Source organism: Chrysemys picta, chromosome 2, assembly GCF_011386835.1.
Source record: "Chrysemys picta bellii isolate R12L10 chromosome 2, ASM1138683v2, whole genome shotgun sequence".
Classification (NCBI taxonomy): Eukaryota; Metazoa; Chordata; order Testudines; family Emydidae; genus Chrysemys; species Chrysemys picta.
In genome coordinates this window covers 164,911,079-164,932,051 of record NC_088792.1, presented here as the reverse complement: position 1 = coordinate 164,932,051, position 20,973 = coordinate 164,911,079, and the positions used below count along the sequence as shown (strand labels likewise).

General features: G+C 38.1%; 1 protein-coding gene across 3 annotated transcripts in view; it reads left to right on the top strand.

Annotated features, from left to right (window-relative positions):
- Positions 1-20,973, top strand: part of CDH9 (cadherin 9) — a 121,966-nt gene that overhangs the window by 76,806 nt on the left and 24,187 nt on the right. For 2 of the 3 annotated variants that reach the window (XM_008171912.4, XM_065584764.1), the window contains exons 4-8: positions 10,050-10,169; positions 11,455-11,622; positions 15,420-15,607; positions 18,404-18,657; positions 20,329-20,465. In XM_008171912.4, coding sequence (XP_008170134.1) covers positions 10,050-10,169; positions 11,455-11,622; positions 15,420-15,607; positions 18,404-18,657; positions 20,329-20,465 — 867 coding nt within the window. Of the gene's footprint in view, positions 1-10,049; positions 10,170-10,347; positions 10,435-11,454; positions 11,623-15,419; positions 15,608-18,403; positions 18,658-20,328; positions 20,466-20,973 lie in introns of those variants that run through there. The other variant, XM_024108304.3, reaches the window with a different exon arrangement.

The window sequence follows — 20,973 nt, the reverse complement described above, 5'->3', positions numbered from 1 at the left end:
TTCCTTTCTGCATGGGGCTCCTGCATTTTGGCTCAGCAGCAGTTGGTAGTAGGTTTCTGGCACAAACTGGAATTGATTAGTCCAATTTTAAATATATTTGAATACAAAAACTAATTCCAAAAAAAGATAAAACACATTTATATTAGGTATACACACACACGTGTGTATGTATGTGTATATATATTAATTCATTATATTATATTTCACATTTTATTCCCCATCCTTCAAAGCCTGGGGCAGTCCTTACTTAGGCAAAACTTCCACTGGAGTCAAATGGAAACTAAAGTTGCTCAGCCATTTTGAAAAATAATGCCACTTATTTTGGGTGCCTGAGTATGAATTTCAGTGGCTAACTTTAGGTATCCAAGTTTGAAAATGTCAGGCCTATTGTCTAACAGCATGTTAAAATGAAGCATATCAAATGTGTCTGTTTTGTAAGCAGAATACAAAGGCAATCTCCTTCCACCAGATTTCCCCTACAATTAGAGTATTTCCAAAGTGTGCAAATAAAATCTGTTTTTTAGTGCAGCGCAAAACAATATGCTGCAACTTATTTGAATACAATATAAATTAACATAATGAAGCATCACACACAACACAGCATAGACAAAGATGCTTTGAACACAATGTTCAGTGTTCAGTGATGATAAAGGACACATCAAATAGACTAATCACAGTATAGAAACAAAGAGCCAAGATTCTGACATCCTCACTTAAGTTGAGTAGAATGTTTTTTCAATAGCAGTCCCATTGATTGCTACTCAGAGAGTAAGGTGCTATGTGATTTTAGTGATGGTGTCAGAATCTGGCAGCAGGTCTGCTGCAGCAAAACCATGCTGACCTAACAGGAGTAAGCATCAGAAACGAAAATCTCTCCCCATAGTCCATCTTGCTCTTTTTCCTAATGCAGACATTAAAATGGCTTTGAAAGTAAGGGGGGAAATCTGAAAGTCTGTACATTACTGGGTTTTCTGTTGCTAGATTAGCCTGCTTTAATTTTAAAAACAGTTTTAGTTTAGCACACTGTTTAATTTTATTTAATATAATAGTTTTCCACAATGAAGCGCACAGAGACAAAACCCATAATAGGAGTAAATTTAGTAAATAGATTTTAGGAACACAGCAAAATAATTATTCACGAGTATGCTTCTATGGCCTGTTAGTGATGGTGATTCAGCATGCGTTCCATAAGACAGTGAAATTTCCCCCTTGTCTATAGTATGGTGCACTGTCTTCACAGAATCAGAGACAGAAAGGTAAAAAAGGGCTGACTTGGGTCATCTGGTCTGACCCCCCTAGCTTATTTGACGGAGTACTTGCTATATTATTCCCAGTAATGTTTTAACTATCCTGTTCCTGAATATCTGCAGTAAGAGTACTTCCACCATTTCTTTTGGCAGTTCATTCAAGGGGCCTGTATCTTTCACACTTAACAGGGCAGACACAGAGGTGCTGGGCATCTGAAACTCCTTATAAAATCTGTAGGAAATTCAAGCGCTCAGTACTAAATCCGAGTAAAACTTTTTGCCCAAAACATTTTCCCCCAAAAAGCAGATTTGATTGCTCTGAGTCACTTTTGCTGAATTTTATAATCAAAAAATGTCCTTCTCAAAAAAAATCAAATTTTTTTTGGTGACATTTTCAAAATAAAACATTTGATTTTCCGACTCTAAGTGACTTTTCATTCCAAAATTTACTGTAAATCTATCTTAAAAATAAACATGGAACATTTTGGTTTGGGTCAAACACAACATTTCATTCAACCTGAAATGCATTACCCCCCCCTCCCCCTGCCAATTTTGGGATCAACACAAAAGGATTTTTTTTTTAAAGGCCCACAGTCCGAAAAATGCAATCTCTACTCAAAACGTCTCAGGATTTAGCCCAAGAACCACTTGTTTGCACAGCTTAATGTTCCCATCTCTTACAGTTCTGAATAAATTCTATTCCTTCATTTATATTGTTTACACTCTATAATCATGTTCTCCCTTGAGTTTTCTCTTTTTGAGACCATGCGTCAAATTCATCCCAACTCCATTGATATTTATATAGTCACATCAGGAATTAATCTGATCCTAAATAATTAGTGTCTGCAATTTCATCCTTGTATCTGCTTTATTGGCAGAAATTTTATTTTCTTTAGTTTTTCTATACTGTTCTTATAACATGGGACCAAAATGGCTCATATTACAGTACATAATAGCTCTACATGACCAAAATTCCAACTGAGGTTGCATCAAGCCTATCTAGAGCAGCATTATTACTAGAGCTGATGGAAAAAATGTCAATGGGAATTTTTTTCTCTGTCAGAAAATGCTGAATTCATTGAAATCAAAACATTCTGTGGGAACATGTTGATTTTGATGAAACTTCATTTAAAACAATCTAAACAAACTGTTCTGATAAGGTCTAAATGTTCCATTCTGTTTCTGGTTAGAACTTATCGAACTTATTGCAACAAAACATTTTAATTTATGCATTGAAATAACTTTTTGTTTCAAAATTTATTTTAGATCAGATTATTTATATTATATTATACATTATAACTGAAAATAAAAAAGGCAAAAACCTAACAAAACATTTTGATTTTCTCAAAACTAAATATTTCAATTGACCCAAAACAAACACACACAAAATTCATTTTGCAGAACATTTAAAAATTCTTTGATTTGTTCCAATTCAGAATTATCACAAATTTCAAAATTGTGGAATTTCCTTCAAAATGGAAATTCATGTTCCCATACAGCTCTGATTGTGACATTGCTGGCTTTCATGTGCTCACCCTATCTCTGAATCCAAGAATAGTAGTGGCTTTTTTCACAATGATGGCAATCTCCAAGCTCATAATTAGTTTACTATGTGACCTCATATCAAAATATTTCTCAAATCGCTTTTCAGCCACCTGTCTCTATTAACCTCCTATCTGTATATATAAAAGGTGCTTTGAGATTAAGAACAAGTGTGATCAAGCCCTTTGGGAATAAGAATATTGCTCATTGTACAATAGTTGTGTGTGTATTAAAACATTTAAAGTACCTGCCACCCACATCTAATCAGTTTTGTCAAAATACCTGCCAACTTGTTGTTCATTGAAGCATTCATGGATGCATGCAAATGCAGTGCATAAAATATTAAGGTTGCCAGTAATTCACAGATTTCCAAGTCCTTCCTGTCACAAGGCTGCCCCAATGATAACTACTTCACTCAGCCCTATGGCAAATGTTAAATAGTGCATGACAAATAGTGCAATGTACTGGAGAAGCAAATCAGAAGGTTTATTACCTCATAACACCCATATAATAATCCAAACCTCTTTAATATAGCAGATTGGGTGAGGGCAGTGCAGCACAGGAAGAGTCTTTATAGTTCAAGCACAGGACTGGGAAACCAGGAACACATGAGCTCATGGATGACATTTTCAAAAGAGCCTAAATGATTTAAGGGACTATGTCCTATTTTCAAAGTGACTAAGACACTAAGAGCAAAAGTCTCACAGACTTTCAATGAGACATACTGTATGTCTACACAGGAGCTGTAAATGTAATTTCCAACTTCGGTAGACAGACCAGTGCTAACTTTAACCAAGCAAATGTACTAAAAATAGCAGTGTAGCCCATTTGAAACCCTAGGTATGTATTCAGGGCAGCTATCCTGTCCCTGCCGCCCATGCAGCCATGGCTACACTGCAATTTTTAACATGCTAGCTTGATTGGAGCTAGCTCTGGTATGTCTATCCAAGCTGGAAATTACACTTCCAGCTCTAGTCTAGACATACTTTTAGACTATGTCTACAGTATGAGTTGTGGTGTGATTCCCAGCTCTTGTACATACCCTTTCATTAACTCAATGACAGCTAGCGCAAGTATGTGTACATGACCTGGGCATCACATTCCTGCCTCATAGCGCACACGTAGCATTAGACACCTAAGTTTAAAAGTGACTGTTAAAAATTACATTTAGGCACTTTTGAAAAACGTTACCCAGCTCTTGATTCTGACACTGATTCACTAAGTGCCCTTTGGTAAATCTATTAGACCAACATTTTCAAATGTTAGTACCTAAACAAGATTTTCATTATTTATAATATGGTAGTGCCTAGAGGCCACAACCAAGACTGGGCCCCTCTTGGGCTAGACACTGTAGAAACACAAAGGAAGAGAAGTCTTTGCCTCAAAGAGTTTATAGCCTAAATAAACAAGACAGATGAATGGTGAGATGGCAAACAGAGATGAAATAACGTGTTCAAGCCCATTCAGCAGTTTTATGGCAGGATTGCCTGTCCCACAATCAATAGGTGGCTTGATTTGCTTATGTACTGAGCACCCCCATCTCCTAGTGGGAGATTATATATGTGGACCATCAGCAGGACTGAACCCAAAGTCTGTAAAGACTTTTAATGATAAAATGTCTAAATCTAATAATAGAGTGAGTTCTTAGAGTGATTGCTTACTTAAAATTCTATTCCAATCATCTAGGCTCAATAGGAGCTAACTATTTTGTTGTTTTAAAAAAACAAACCTTAATGTGACCGGTATAATTTCACAATGCATATGACCAGGATAACCCTGGAATTTGCTGCATCGCTTTCTGCCTCAGACTTTGGATTTCCTTTCAAATTACAGCTCTTTATTATCTTTTCCACAGACAAAGTCCACAGTATCTAACTATTACAGCAGCAAAATGCTTTCATGAATCACACATTAAATTAATGTAAATTTTAGTTACCAATAATATCTTTATTTACAACAGTCACATAGAAAATGACTATTTGCCACAGTTATATTAATGTTTACAGAACCAGGCTTTATCAACACACAAACATGAGTTTTCTCAGCTGACTAAAATGTCCTCACATCAAACAAATGTAAGGTCAGTCTGGTGTCCTAATAATAGTGCACTATATTTGCACTGTCATGTTAGAGATTCAGAGCTGATTTCTGATTACAGTGTGTCGTATCCTGGGTTGCTAAAGGCTGGGGGCACTGCAGAGATCATTATTTATTCTTATTATAGTAGAATCTAGAGGCTACAATAAAGATTGAGGCCCTATTGTACTAGCTGCTTTTCAAACACAGAAGGAATTAACAATCTGTCAGTCTTCACAGTCTAAATAGAGGAATAAGACAAAGGATAAGAAGAGCAACAGGCACAGAGAGGAAAACTGTCTTTTCCAAGGTCATACAACAGGTCTGTGATAGAATCAGGAATAGTACACAGTTCCTGTCTAGGGCAGAGTCCCAGCCTGGACTATGCTGCTTTCCTTCTCAGGGACTAAGCATCCAAGTCCTGGGATGGAAGGGGTTTTCTGCATCCTATTCTCTCAATAGTGACCCTTTTTGTTAATGTAAGTGAAGGAACTATGGGTCACCAAAAAGCTTCCATATAGTCTTTGTTAGTCAAACAAACTGGACACAATGGGGAGCTTTGAAGATGAGGAAAAGCAACTGTGCAAAAAAGAGATATCCTCAGGGCTCTGCCAGAGACACAAAAAAATGCAGTGTTGTGGGATTGTCTATATATTACACAGCTATGACTGCTGCTCTTGGCTTGAGCATTTTCTTGAAATGCTAAAAAAGTTTTTATCCTAAAAACTTAGTTGAAATTAGATTTGGATACTCTCCCTTTTATGAATCAGAATTGTTACTGATAAAGAGCCATATGGTAGCATTTAGGCACTTTCCCACAACTGCATCTCATCAAGAACAGTCAAGAAGGAACAATTCCTTCTCAAGTTCCCCAGTGCACAAGGTGTAGCCTGCTCCCCACAGCATCAGGCCCATTCTTTGGGCTGGCACGGGGAAGGAAGGGGTTATAATTAGAACTGTTTTTTTTTTTTTTTTGGTTTGCTGGCATTTCCAAAAACATTGAAAGAAATTCTTTTGGGCAGACCTAAAGGGAAACTTTTCGGCAAACTGAAAAGTACAAAAAATAATTTTGTGACAAATGAAACACGGTGTTTGTTCATTATTATTTTGATCTTTTAAAGATTTAATTTAAAAAAATAAAACAGAAGGAAATTTTCAGCACAAAAATTCATTTCAAATTGAAAAAAGGGAAACATTTTCTTTAGAACATGTCAGAATGGAACATTTAGATTTTTTTTTCTTTCAAGGTTTTGTTTTGCATTTAGTTTTTGTTTTGTTTTGTTATTCTATTGAAATAATTTGGACAAAAAATATTTTGTCCAAACATTTTTATCTAGTCATAGTCTCATCCTCTTGGCTCTTTTTGAGGCTATCTGCATCCTCAAGGATATACAAAGGATATAGTCGCTGCACTTCATGCCCTACTAATGGCAGGTTTTGGCAACAGACCATGAGTATCCCTATGGGCTCCACCACGCACACCTCACTGCTGCCTGCACAGAGGGTGCAGCCAGAGTAAAGATGACATTGCTAGAAACCCATCATTGTGCTGATTGCCAGTTGCTATTTCAGTCCGTTGGGACCATTAGCAGCTAGTGTAACTTAGAGCCCCATCTCGTCTGCTTGTAAATATTTACAGCACATTGAACAAAAATGAAAAAGAAATACTCATATAGTTATAGTTAATTTTTTTTATGGAAGACCCATCATTTTATATTGCCTCTCTTTAATTACTGAAAAAAGGCCCAAATACCATGCTTTAATCTGACTACTTTCCTTCTCTGATTGTCTCATCATTGGTATAGTATGGGATATGCGAGAAGTGCTTCCTAGGCTGTACCTACTGGGAGGACAGGGATGGGGAGCCAGGCTACAGAAAGGATAAACACACATGGACATGTACACACACATTTCAAACTACATCACTCTGTTTTTTCCAGCTCTTTGTTCCCTCCATAATGTTTTTCAAATTCTCCAGCAGGGCATCAGATACATAATTGCCACCAAACAAAAACTAAAGTTATTGTACCAAAGTACTGAACAGCAGGAAGGCAAGGGTTAGGAGTGTTATTCAGTTTTAGACATTCTTTCTCAGTTAGACTTTATAGCATTATTTTACCATAGTAAATTCATTATATTTAGTGGCAAGAGCATTTACTTCACACAGTATTTCAGACAGATTAAATATACAGCAGTTTAGTCATATTACATCTGTCTATGTAGTAAGATTGCCTTATGGTCCTTCAGTACAAGTCCTAGTAATGCAATCGAGGATAGCATTTCATTTCACCTTTCAAAAGAAAGCTTTGGGGAGAAAAAAAGAAAAATGAAAACACCTAGCATATGCTAGAAAGGACGAGAATTATATCATTCTTACATTTACAAAATATATGTATATATACACAATACTGCCTCCATAGTAGTGGTAGGAGATTTATGGTATTAGAATGGATTATAGGTTTTGCGGGGGAAAGTGGGTTGCTTTTGTGACAGGAGGCAGGGTTGTACTGTGCAGTGGTTACTTATGTTTCGCATGTGGGTCCTGATTAGAGCTGACCCAAAAAAGGGGAATCCCTTTTTGCCACACAATGTGCAGTTTTGAATAAAAGAAATGTCCCAAAATGGGTCAAAATGTCAAAGATACAAACATTTTCACAAGAAAGGTTTTATTCTGTTTTAGGATTTTTATTTTATTTTTTCGCTTTCTGGCTGCTGTAGCGGCCACTCAGCCCTCCAGTCTGGGATATCGTAACTCACTTTTCCTAATTAGACAATTAGCTCACAAGGAAGCAGAAGCTGATACATTGAGCAGTGGCCAGTTTGCACAATGGTACAAGTCAAAGAAAGTATATTTCACCAGTATTCCACAAACTGCACTAGAATCCCATTCTGTATCAGATCCGATTCAAGGTTCTGATACTGGTCTACAAAGCTCTGACTACAATAGGGTTACACTTCCTTCTGCAACTTCCCCCTGTCTGTCTGTGAATGTCCCAATGACCAAGATAGCAAAGATAAAATCAAAAGAGATATAAGGTTGAGGTTTCTCAATACAAGCCTTTGGATCACCTTCCCTAAAGAAATCATCTTCAAGCTATACTCCAAGGTTCACCTTTTCACCAAAGATTCCCCAAATACCCAAATTTGATGAATAAGGTAAATATGTGTTTAAAGTTTCTGACTACAATTTAACACAAAGTACATCAGAGAATTATTCATGCTCCTGAATAGGTTTTTTGTTTTCTGCAGTTCTTATTTAACTCCTAGTAGCAAGCATATAGGGATGCAGATCAGTTGATAATTGGGAATGTGTTCTATACACACAGCCTGAACTGAGATCTGGATCTTACCTCGTAACTGGGGCAGGAGGAGGTGGGTAGGGGTAAAGCACCAAACTTCCTTCAACAAAGGGTCATATTAGCTCCTGTGGCAACAGAGGCCTTATTTTAGTTGTTCAACTCAGCATCTGATGAGACCAGTTACGTTCTACATTTGTGAAAGACTATTGTTCACTTTGTGGATTACTTGATCCACAAACTGTTTGGATGCTATCATTATCTTCTGTCCTTTACTGATACAGTTATCCTTAAATGCCCCCTACCTCTGCATTATTCTTACAGCTCACCTTGGTTTACAGATGACCTTTGACAGATTAAGCAGGTAAAGAGAAATATAAAGAGCGTGGGGCAGAAATTCTCCTCAGAATTTGACTGATTGTGACATAAAGCATTTTTATAATTTTACTGCTTGGTTTTTTTGCAGAAGAAATATCCCGTCTTCTACCATGTCACCCACAATGCCCTAACCAGTAGGTACTGTTGCCAAATCACAAATGGTAAACAGAGTTGCACCTTACAAGACCCAATAGTAGTATCTGTCCTGCTTGCCTTTCATATGGGGGTACCATAGGGGTACCATAGGGTTCTGCTCTGTCATTCCCTTTGCTTAATGCATATGTGAAGCCCTGAAAGGATTTATAAAACACCTCTGTTCCATCAATCCCAGATAATGTGGACAATTGTTTTCCGGGTGTCTAGTCAAGATGGCTGCTTTGCTGGAAGGTAGCTGACTAAAGCTCAATCTAGATGAGACAGAAGATGGGGGAAACAACTAAAGGAAATGAGAGAGGTGATATCTCCCCTTCCATGGATGGAGTATGCCTACACCTTTTCTCATTCAGGATATGGAGACCATACAAGATATCCAGAAAGAAGATAAATTAATGGAGATATCCCATCTCCTAGAACTGGAAGGGACCTTGAAAGGTCATTGAGTCCAGCCCCCTGCCTTCACGAGCAGGACTAAGTACTGATTTTGCCCCAGATCCCTAAGTGGCCCCCTCAAGGATTGAACTCACAACCCTGGGTTTAGCAGGCCAATGCTCAAACCAATGAGCTATCCCTCCCCCCGTGGCCAAAAGGGTGTTTTTCTCCATCTGCAGTTGGCAGGGTTAATGATTTACTTTATGATTTTGGACTCACTGCATTTATCCATGCTTTTGTCGCCACCCCCATCCTTCCTACCCCCACCCTCCCGAACACCCAAAAGGATTACTGATCTGCTCAGAAACAACAGCTAGTGCCAAACATTATTTCTTTTTTATAGTACTTAGCAGTGCTTTGCACAGAAGCCACTTTATACCTGGGTTTCACAGGCTTTTAAATCTTAATCTGTGTCCAGTTCAATGTATTGGTTGTATGAAGCTATTTAAGGCATGGGTCCTCTGTATCTCAGAGACCGCCTCATCATTGTGGCCACCACTTGAGATCAGCTGAGATGTTCCATTTGAGAGCAGAGTGTTTTCAGAAGACAATCCTCAGATCTTGGATTTGCTGCCCCCTTGATCAATAAACTCATGATGTGTTGGTCTTTCAGATCATGCATCAAGGCCTATCTGTTTACCCAGGCTTTTTCTGAAGGATGGGCTTAAGGGAGGCTTATTTTGTTTTGTTTTAATTCTGAGTAAAATGTGTTGTTTTAAATTTTATTTTAATTTTGCATGGTGAAGGAATTATTTTGCTGGCAACAAACTGGATTAGTCTGATGTATTCTGTGCAGGTTTTGATTGTTCTATGCATCTGCTCATTAAATATATTTTATAAATAGAAAAAAATGTGTACATCAGTCTTATGATCTAAATTATCTCTTTTCATATGATAGATTCCTTGTTTTGTTCCTATTCAGGAACTTCTGTTATCCAAGTGACAGCTATAGATGCTGATGACGCCAGCTATGGAAACAGTGCCAAAGTAGTGTATAGCATCCTCCAGGGACAACCATATTTCTCAGTGGACCCAGAGACAGGTCAGCAACCCTTTCTGTCTTACTTGTCATAATTACAGAAATACACACAGGGATCAAAATCCTTCTCACTCAAGTATTTATACCCAGTTTTATAAAAATGCTAATTAAATTGTTCAAGTACTGTTTAATATTTGTCCAAAACTCAGAATGAACATGGACTATCTATCTGGTTTTAAGCAGAAGACCCCCTTGATTTCTGCTTGAAAACTGATGGCGTGATATGGCCCCATATTATTAAGGGAGTGAACGTGCTGCACCATAAAATGTAAGTTTTATTTTCTTAAAGTAGTAGGAATAGGGAGGTTATTTTATACCTGTTTTTGGCACGGGTGAGACCACTACTGGAATACTGTGTCCAGTTCTGGGGTCCACGCTGATACACTGGAGAGGGTTTAGAGAAGAACCCTGCAAATGGCAAGATTGGGAAACATAACTTATAGTGAAAGACTCAAGGAATTCAATGTATTTAGCTTAACAGAGAGAAGGTTAAGGGGTGACTTGATCACAGTCTATACTTATCTACTTGAGGTCAGAAATCTGATAATAAAGGGCTTGTCAATCTAGCAGACAAAGGTATAATAGGATCCAGTGGCTGGAAGTTGAAGCTAAACAGATTCAGACTGGAAATATGGCACAAAAATTAATACTGAAGGTAATTTACTAACAGAGCAATTTATCATGAGTTGTGGTGGGTTCTCCCTCAAAAAAATCTTTAACTAGAAGATTCTAGAGGTTATGTTCTAGTTCTGCCACAGCTAGTGGACCTAAAATGGAAATTAATTTATAGAAATCCAGTGACTTGTGTTATGCAGGAGGTCAAACTAGATGACCTCAGTGGTCCCTTCTGAAGTTAAAATCTATGAATCTATTGAAGTTTGAAATAGTGAATCCAGGATAACACAGAATTCTGCCCTGTTAATGAAAAAGTGGTATAATGCAGAGGCCACTCCAGGGTTGGAGCTAATAACCTTATCAAAATAATAGCCAGGGAAACTAGCTGAATAGCTTTCATTAATGTGACAAACTTAACATTTTTTTGTCATCCAAAGGATAATTACACGGATTTAGCACAGTCCAAACACTGAATCATTGCACTACTATATTTCTCTCTTTTCTTGCAATCACATTAAATCGGTCATGGATTAAAAGCCTTATTTGAATACACCTTCAATTTTATTTGTTTGCCTGGGATTAACATTTGTACAATATATTTTACATAAATCCATTTTAAAACTCAGGGATTAAAGTGTTGTTTTTTTTCTCCCCTCTTATTCTTTTATCCAAGGAATAATCAAAACTGCTTTACCAGACATGAGCAGAGAAAACAGGGAGCAGTACCAAGTGGTCATCCAGGCCAAGGACATGGGAGGCCAGATGGGAGGATTATCAGGGACCACTACGGTGAACATCACACTGACTGATGTCAATGACAATCCGCCTCGATTCCCCCAGAGTATGAAGCCTTTAATAGTTCTGCTGTGTTTCAAAAAGCTTCTTTAAAATTGTTTAACCATCACCATCTAGGATACTTTTTTCACATCTACAGCTGTACTGCTGTGTCTGCTTATGCTGCAGCTTTGTTAAAGCACATGGGGGTCCACTTTAAAAAAAAAAAAGACAAACAAACTTCCTTAGCAGAATAAACTTACTTCCCAAACCCTTAAATTAATTTCAACAGGAGCCAATAACCCATGGTAATTGCAATGTTATACATGAAACAATTTATAGTTACAGTAAATATATTGTAAAATACAAGGTCAGCTTTTCAGAATAGCTCAGTATCGAACTCACTTGGGCACCTAAATAAGTGGCCTGGTTTTCCAAACCTCATAATGGGCATACCAAAAATCTGGCCCTAGTTGAATGTGCTGAGTAATTTTGATAATCTGGCCCATATTTTACATGATTATATTTTTGAAAGAAAATCCTTTAGGCTGCAAAACTGGCAACCAAGGAAAAGTGGGATGGTACAGGGGATGTGCAATGTGATGTTGACCCTTTAATCCTAGACTACTTGTTTAAATCTGATCCCAAACTGATTAGCAATCAAAAGTTGTTAAAAGCAGCACTTGATGACTGCTTGGTAGGCTATATGAAAAGAATTCACAGTTTCAGTTCAGTATCTGCTAGGAAAATATCCCCATTATTCAATTACTATTGCCTTTGGCTCTGATTGGGATCCTTGCTTGCACTCTCATCAGACACACCAAAGACTGAACAAACATCAAGACTGATTTAGAGACCACCTTTCTGGATTTATGGAAACTTGTAAGGCACTCAGATACCATGGTGATGAACAGAGGCAAAATAACTAGTCACCCAATCCAGAATGGATTATCTTGTGAGTTTTCTTACTAATGACCAGTTTCACAGAGCAAGCTCAGGCCACTTATTTCTAAACAGAACACTCCCATTTGACGTCAACAGGGAGTTCTGCTAAAAAAAAAAAAAAAAAACACAATAGCATAATATGGTCCATGATGTTTTATCAGACTGGAGATGTTGAACCCAAAGATGCGGTATAGTTCTTTTCACTGAATTACACACTTGGACATGGAGTTGCAATCTAAAAATAAAGGCTACGTAATAGTAAATAGCTGTAATGTAACTTTGACATCTGAAATCCTGGAGCCTTTGTTCCTGCTGGTAGTCTGCAAGGTTAATAAAGGACCAGTCCAAAGTCTATTGAAATCAGTGGGCGTCTTTATGCTTACTTGAATGGGCTTTGGATCAGGCTCTTAATTAGAGTGAAAGTTAGACCAGTGAAGAGGCCACATACAAGGCCCTATGCAGTGCACTGCTTAAACTTCACTGAAGCACAGAAGGTGATATGGAAGGCCTTATCTGGGCTGGACACACTGGGGTGATTGTAACATTGCTAATGACCAGTCCCCTTTCTTGCCTTGATTCCCAGGATGCTGGTTTCCTGCTCCTCCTACAAAGCAAGACATGAATGGAAAATCTACAGGTTTTCATTCCTCCTCACACAGTCATGAACTGGAACACGTTTCCAAAGATACTGATTCTGAAAATCTGCTCCTTCTATACCCAATTACCTCCCTTTCTTCCCTTTATGTGAGGCTATAGGATACGGGGAAATTAGGCCCAAAGGGGAGGAAGAAGTTGCATGTGAAAGAGACAGGAATGAACTCCAAAATATTGAAGAATAATTTGATTTATTTAAGGGGCTAGAAAGAAGGGAAATTGACAGATTCTAGTGGGAAGCCACTGTGACTTGGACTAAGTATGTAAGGAATGGTTTTTTAAAAGGTACAGTGGCCCCCATACAACTAGTAGACCTGAGCCATGCACAATATAAATAATAGGAAGGGCAAGAGCTTTACAGAATTGTACCATATGCTCATGAAAAAATGGACACTTCGGGAACTGAATTATACCCTAAACCATGCTGATTAGCTTATATGCTGACAATATGCAGGTCACTGACATCATCTCAATTACAGTGACGGCTTTCAGAATAAAAGTCACCCAAAGGAGGTGTTCCCCTGGTATTTCTGGACTTCCCACGTCAGGGAAAAATTGAAGTGTCATGACTAAGTTGGTGCTTATAGGATTTCTGGCTCAATTGCCAGGATGAAAAGTTTAGATAAGCCTACAAACGGAAAAGGTCAGCCTTTTGAAGGCTGGTTGTCATAAGGTCTAACTTCTAAACAGTTTTTTTCAGCCTGTAGTAAGAGAGTAACATGAATTTTGCAGCCTCCCTGGTTTGAAGCCCACCGCTCATTTTTCAATTATAGGGTTAACTTTCTAACAGCAAATACAATTCACCATCATACTATATCACTCATTTTTTCACAAATCTCTAAAGATAAGACATTTCCAATAGTCAGAGACTGTGATTTAGGTGCATGACACTGGGGATAGAGATTCACTCAACCTTCTTTAGCCCACACAAGGATCTGTTATGATCAGTGTACTTGGGAAAACTCAGAAACTGCTCTCTCAGTGTGCCCCAAAATGGATGAGAGGGTGGAGAAGGGACATGGATATATGAAGGAAGAACTAGTCACATCAAGTGACATAGGTTGCACCTGCTATAGGCTGGGTGTAGTTTGTACAGTCTGTCTGTTCATTAAACCACTCAAATATGGATTGTACCTTCTTCAGGCACACTGCCTTCCCCAAGGTTGTCTTGGTCAGGCATGGCTTCACAATATATCCTACATGGGTACCAGTTTATAATTGCTACAAATGGCATGATGCTAGTAACTAAGTGAGCTGTACAAATGACAGATAACAAATATTCAACAAATTGGCATGCAAAATGTCTGCAAACTTCTCACACCTACTTGTTACTAGTAAATATTTGCCAACACTGTTTTAACAATTATTTTAACCCCATATCTTGTGAATTGAAGTTCAAGTTATATTTCCTGATTGTGATTGGTCAAGAGACTCATGTAATATTATTCCTGTTCTGCAGGAGCATAACTTTATAGTTAGTCTTTTGGTGCACATGCTGGGAAAAGATAAATTTAAAATTTACCTTCTGTACTAAGATGTGCAAGCATCTTAGCATCCAGGCTAGTAAAATCTGATTCCACAAGCATTAACAGAAATCAGGCATGAAAACAAATGTGTCCAAAGTGAATTAATTCAAAAATCTGAACACATCTGTACAACTTTCATACAGTTCAAGCAGTTAGCAGGAATATTAAATATTACATATCTCAAATATTTTTTGCAATATATTGTATTATGTGTTTCCATGAAAAACTTCTATCTCACATAAAACACACTTAAAGCTGTTCAAGGCAATTTCAAAATAGAAAGCCTTGTCTATTGTATTTTAGTTTCTTCCTCAGATCTATTCTGTTTTATAAACTGTGGTTCCTAGAGAAAAAAATAATAACTGTAGGTATCACTGAAAAAATCTGTAGAAGATAGACAAAATAAATAAAACCATTAACTACTCAGGGTCATAATCACTGCTGTATTATTGTGCTTCTATCTATGTTCCTTTCATCTGAAGTACAAAAGAAAAAGTGTATAAAGAATACAGTACTAAGTGCCTTTGAAGTGTCACACTTTCATTTAAAAAAACAGCAAAACTTTTCATTGACAGTCAAGTCGTCTTTGTTTTAAAGTTTACTCCTGATGACTAAGAGCACTTTTCTTAGAATGTTTCAACTTTCAAGGCAACTTTAAAAAATAATCTAGGGGAAACAAATGGCATTTATTATTTAGAAAGAAGAAAGACTAAAAAAAAGTTTGATTTAACTTTTCCAGGTACTTACCAATTCAGCTCTCCTGAGTCCGCATCACTTGGGACTCCCCTCGGCAGAATAAAAGCCAATGACCTTGATGTGGGTGAAAATGCTGCGATTGAGTATAGCATTTCCAATGGGGATGGATCAGACATGTTTGATATCATCACTGACAAGGACACACAGGAAGGGATTATAACCATCAAAAAGGTTTATTTTTGCTCCCTCTCTTTTTATTACACTTCGCACTCCAGGTGGGTTTTTTCTTTCCTCAAGGGGGAGGGCAAAGGAAAGTCTCACATGGGGTCACCTGCTGAGAAGCTGTATTAGTTTTGTTGTCCTCTTTCTTCATCAGCTATTGTTATTCCCAAGGCTTGGGGGAATTTACTTGGCATGTCACTTCAGATAAAGCAATATTCTCAACAGCTGGTGTCTATCAAAGACATACGCTCACAAACAATAGTTTTGAAGTAGAGCCATAAAAACCTGGAGGGGTTCATCATCTGAACTCTGCAGTGTGGTTCACAAGGGGTTGAGGTGAACAAAATGTTGTAGGTATGCCTGAAGGTCTGAGTTTGATGAACTCACACCTCTAAAGAGAACTAACCCACTATAGATAGCCTATCCTCCTGTAGCCTTCCTGTCCCTCCACTGAGGAGTCTCTTTTCTAGAGCTTCAACTCAAACCTCCAGCCTACTTAAAATCTGCCCTGTTTCCATCATACCTTGACAGTTACATGACATGTCAATAGGTGCCCTCAGATAAAAGGAATATACAGAACTTGAATTCATAGACAATTTGTGATTCTTTAGGGCTTAAAATTGGCCAGATAAGCATATTGAAAACTACAGTATTTTGATGTTATCTGAATACCCATTTTAGGCTACAGTTCACACTGTTTTGGGTTTGTCCTTGAGACACATCATATGGGGTAACTCATGATACTTTCCATTACAGCCATTAACCTCAATTCTTTTTCTACTGACATGTGAACCCCTGCAAATATGAATAAAACTGTAAAACCCAAACCTTGCATGCAGATACATAATTAGATATGAACATAAATCCAAACTTATTTAAGCTTCATCAGCTGAGAACCTTTGCAAAGTGGTTCTGATAAAAAATTGGCAATCCCATTTTGAAAATAAAATCAATTGAAAAAAATGGAAAAATTATGAGTTATTTTCATATTTTTATGCAAAATAGGGCCGAACGCTTGTGGCCTGGGCTACTTTAATTCCGGTACTTCCTAAATTTTTGAGTGCTTCACTTTGCAACCTTAACTGATTTTAAGGTTTTTATTAATATAACAAATATGTGATTCAAAGTTAAAACTGGAGCTAGAACAACTTGTTCTTATTTTATTTTGATACAACAATATGCTGGATATCATAGTCAAGATCTACAAAAAACTCAGACCCACATAGTTCATTCTATTCCACTTCTGATTGAGCCAGTACTAGATTATAAATACAGTTTTATAAATCATGTTTATGGGGGATATTTGCATTAGAATCCTATAAAAATTATATACATCTTTGTAAGAGATGAAATACAGAATAGAATATAAATGGTAAAACCAAGCTAACCACTGTCATAGTTATGTAATTATTGATGGGCACACTAGTTATTCTCCTAGCTAAACCAACCTAACGTTTGGCAAACAAACAAAACCTTTTAAGAAAACCCACATCAATCATACATTTTCCTTCCTTTTTCTGCCCTTCTTCCAAGTTTCATCTCAAATTCGATGTACCAGATTGCCATTAGAAAAGCTTTTTCCCATGGTATTTTTAACACTGGCCATAATAAGGAAATTCAAAAATACACTCATGAGAAAGCTCTAGCTCTAATATTCTGGATCGATTGTTCCAAAAATGAATTTTATATAAATTTAGGCTGAACATCCAAGCCTTTGGAAGTTTATCCCAAATGAGGATACCTTTGAGATTTGCCCATCACTAGTATTAATCCCCTTTGCTAGATTTCAATGTGGAATATGTTCATTATTGTGTGTTTAGAGCAGGGGTCGGCAACGTTCAGCACGCGGCTCGCCAAAGTAAGCACCCTGGCGGGCCGGGACAGTTTTATTTACCTGCTGACACAGCAGGTTCGGCCGATCGTGGCCCCCACTGGCCGCGGTTCGCCGTCCCGGGCCAATGGGGGCGGTGGGAAGCCGCAGCCAGCACATCGCTCACCCACGCCGCTTCTCGCCACCTCCATTGGCCCGGGACGGCGAACCGCGGCCAGTGGGGGCCGCGATCGGCTGAACCTGCCGCGTCAGCAGGTAAATAAAACTGGCCCGGCCCGCAGGGTGCTTACCCTGGCGAGCCGCGTGCCAAACGTTGCCGACCCCTGGTGTAGAGTATAGCAGATTTTAATTGCTTTGAAACATGATAACAGTTTTCAAGTATGTCAAAGGTTGTTAAAAGGAGGAGGAAGAAAAATTGTTTTTCTTAACCTCTGAGGATAGGACAAGAAGCAATGGGCTTAAATTGCAGCAAGGGAGGTTTATGTTGGACATTAGGAAAAACTTCCAAACAGTCATGGTGGTTAAGCACTGGAATAAATTGCTTAGGGAGGTTGTGGAATATCCATCATTGGAGATTTTTAAGAGCAGGTTAGACTAACACCTGTCAGGAATGGTCTAGATAATTGGTCCTGCAACAAGTGCAGGGGACAGGACTAGATGACGTCTCGAGGTCCCTTCCAGTTCTATGAAAGGAGAAAGTGACTTTACCAACTTCCTAATCACTATTACTAAGCTACATTTTGCATAATAAGATGAAGAATCCCCTGTCCTGTACCTTAGTCATCTATAATTGGCTCTATATTGCTGTGACTGATGAATTGCGTATGTGCATGTAGGAACCCTGTGCGGTCTCTCAGATAGGATGAAGGCTGCTAATGCGGTCCCTGATAACTCCCACACCTATTATTTTAGTGCTGTAATTTTTTTTCCATGTCTTGTAAACTGACCCCACTTTTTTATTATTTGCTCTCTAGCAGTTGGATTTTGAGACCAAGATGCTGTACTCCTTAAGAGTGGAGGCAGCCAACACTCATCCTGACCCACGCTTTTTCCACTTGGGGCCATTTAAGGACACAGCTCTCATCAAAGTTTCTGTGGAAGACGTAGACGAACCTCCAATGTTCAGCAGGAGCTCTTATTTAATAGAAGTAGATGAAGATGCCAAGGAGGGAACTATCATCGGGCAAGTGATAGCTCAAGACCCAGATACCACCAAGAATGCAATAAAGTAAATATCAGTTCATGCACAGTGTAAAATGCATTAGATGTAGATGCTCATTTCATCTTTCTCTCAAAATTTAGTAAAGCAAATGGCATATGGTCTGATCCTGAGCAGTAAATAGCAGCTTTAATTCCAAATGAGCTCAGTGACAGTAGAAGACACAAATGAGCTAAGTGACAGTTAAGGGCACTGAGCACATTACAGGATCAGGCCTACAGTGATTAAGTGGAAATAAATTGAGCAATCAAATATCTGTGGAGAACTGGTGACGGCAAGCAGAATTAATACATCACAGTATGTCTTTTCAAATGGAAAAGTATGGGGGTTAGGCAAAAGGAAATGTATAAGCTTGATTATAACAAACACACATTGCTTTGCAGAACTCTCACTTATATCATTCGCAGGGCAATGCTATTTTACCTTATTTGTCTTTATTTTACCTATTGGCAACCTTATAGAAGATGTTCAAGACAGTGTATTTCTATTGGATGAATGTGCATCTCTGCTGGTCAATGGCACTCAGCATCCTGCATCACACCTTGCAACAGGCCCAATGAATGAAACAATCCCCTAGAGATACACCGTCTACCATGTTCTACTTCTTAAATATTTAATGATCAACATTTGTACAGCATATTAAATAAGAAACTACTGTGAGAAAGTCATAACAATTAGGAGGTAAATGTTTGGTGCTGTGCTACTGACATAACTGTTAGCGCATCTGCTTTTATTGTCTAAACTGAGATGCATAACACTGACCATTTGTACATTAGTGCATAGACCATGTCAATGATTGTGAAACCTGCTTCAGCTACATTTCTGATTGAAAGTGAGATAACTCTGAATGATCTACTTTCTCAAAGTGTGCATTTTGGGGGGAAATAATGTCATCAAGCAAATTGCGCATACACTCTTCATTCAACTGGTTTGTGGTTAATGGTCACTAGCTCACTAGATCAGAGGATGACTATAAATGTAAGTTACTCTTTTTGGGAGGAAAAGAGAGCTCAACAAATGCAATGTATCATTAAAACTGGGTTATAGTCTTGTTGCATTTTCAGACCTAAAAGCCAAAATTTTAAAAAAATATTTTCTAGTGATTTTCTGCCCATCCTGAGAAAAATCAAAGGTGCCTGGTCTTCAGAGAGCGGATGCTCAACGGTTACTGAAATTAAGTCCCTGTGATGGTATCTGAGGTTGAGCACCCAAAAAACTGAAGCATCCAAAATCTCTAATCATTGATGAAAATCTTAACAAAGACAATTCAGTCCGAGTTAACTCGCTATCATTCCAGAATTTGTGACATTTCTGGCCTAAAATATATTTTGTAAAATGACTCATACTGAATAGCTGCCTATACAGATGTGCTATCTTTCTATCCTATTTAAGACCAGTGTCATGAAACTTACATTGTATGGGCTATGCTACGCATGTGGAGTTTACACCCCATCTTTCAGAAAGAGCCAAAGTCTTAAATAACTTTAACTTGGTATTTACAGTACTTTGCACTAGTTATTCCCTATAGTAAGTACCGGGAACCTTAGGTAATACCGTACTGCAAATTTTAAGGTAGCCTTACCTAAGGTAAAACTGGAAGCATTTAATGGTGGTTAGTAAGCAAAACTGGAAAATATAATAGAAGAAGGTGATATACACACTTGTATTATATCTTGACAGATATTCTGTGGATCGACACACTGACCTCGACAGAATATTCAACATCCACTCAGGAAATGGGTCTATATTCATCTCAAAGACACTTGATCGGGAAGAAACCCCCTGGCACAATATCACTGTTATAGCAACTGAAATCAGTGAGTTGGAGATGGCTTATCTGAAGAGAATGTTAGAACACGAAAATTGGGAAATTCTATAACAAATTTCTGTTTTAAATGTTTTTACCAGATTCACCCTTGTCTGTCTTTAAAAATTACAGCCAAGCATATCATTTGCTAACTACAAGCCAGAAAACTCAACAGGGGTAACTTTTAATAAAAAACTTATTATTTCATGATTTACTTACTTTTTCCCAGAGTAAAAAAAAAAAAGTTCTCAGGTCCACTTCAGCTGTATAGAGCAGCACAAAGCCAACATAACTGGCTTCCTGAGGATTTCCCTTGCATAAATTGGTACAGAGCCAACATAGTGATTCTACATTGCTCCCTCAGGCTCTAGGAAAGGGGAAATGTATAAGAAAATGAGGACATGGTTAGAGCATTCCAGCAATCCCAGACTGTCAGAATGGTCCTTTGGGGCCATGGGCAGACATTAGATTGGCCTTCAGGCTGCTCTAATTTTCGCCAGGGATCAATCCAGCCCCAG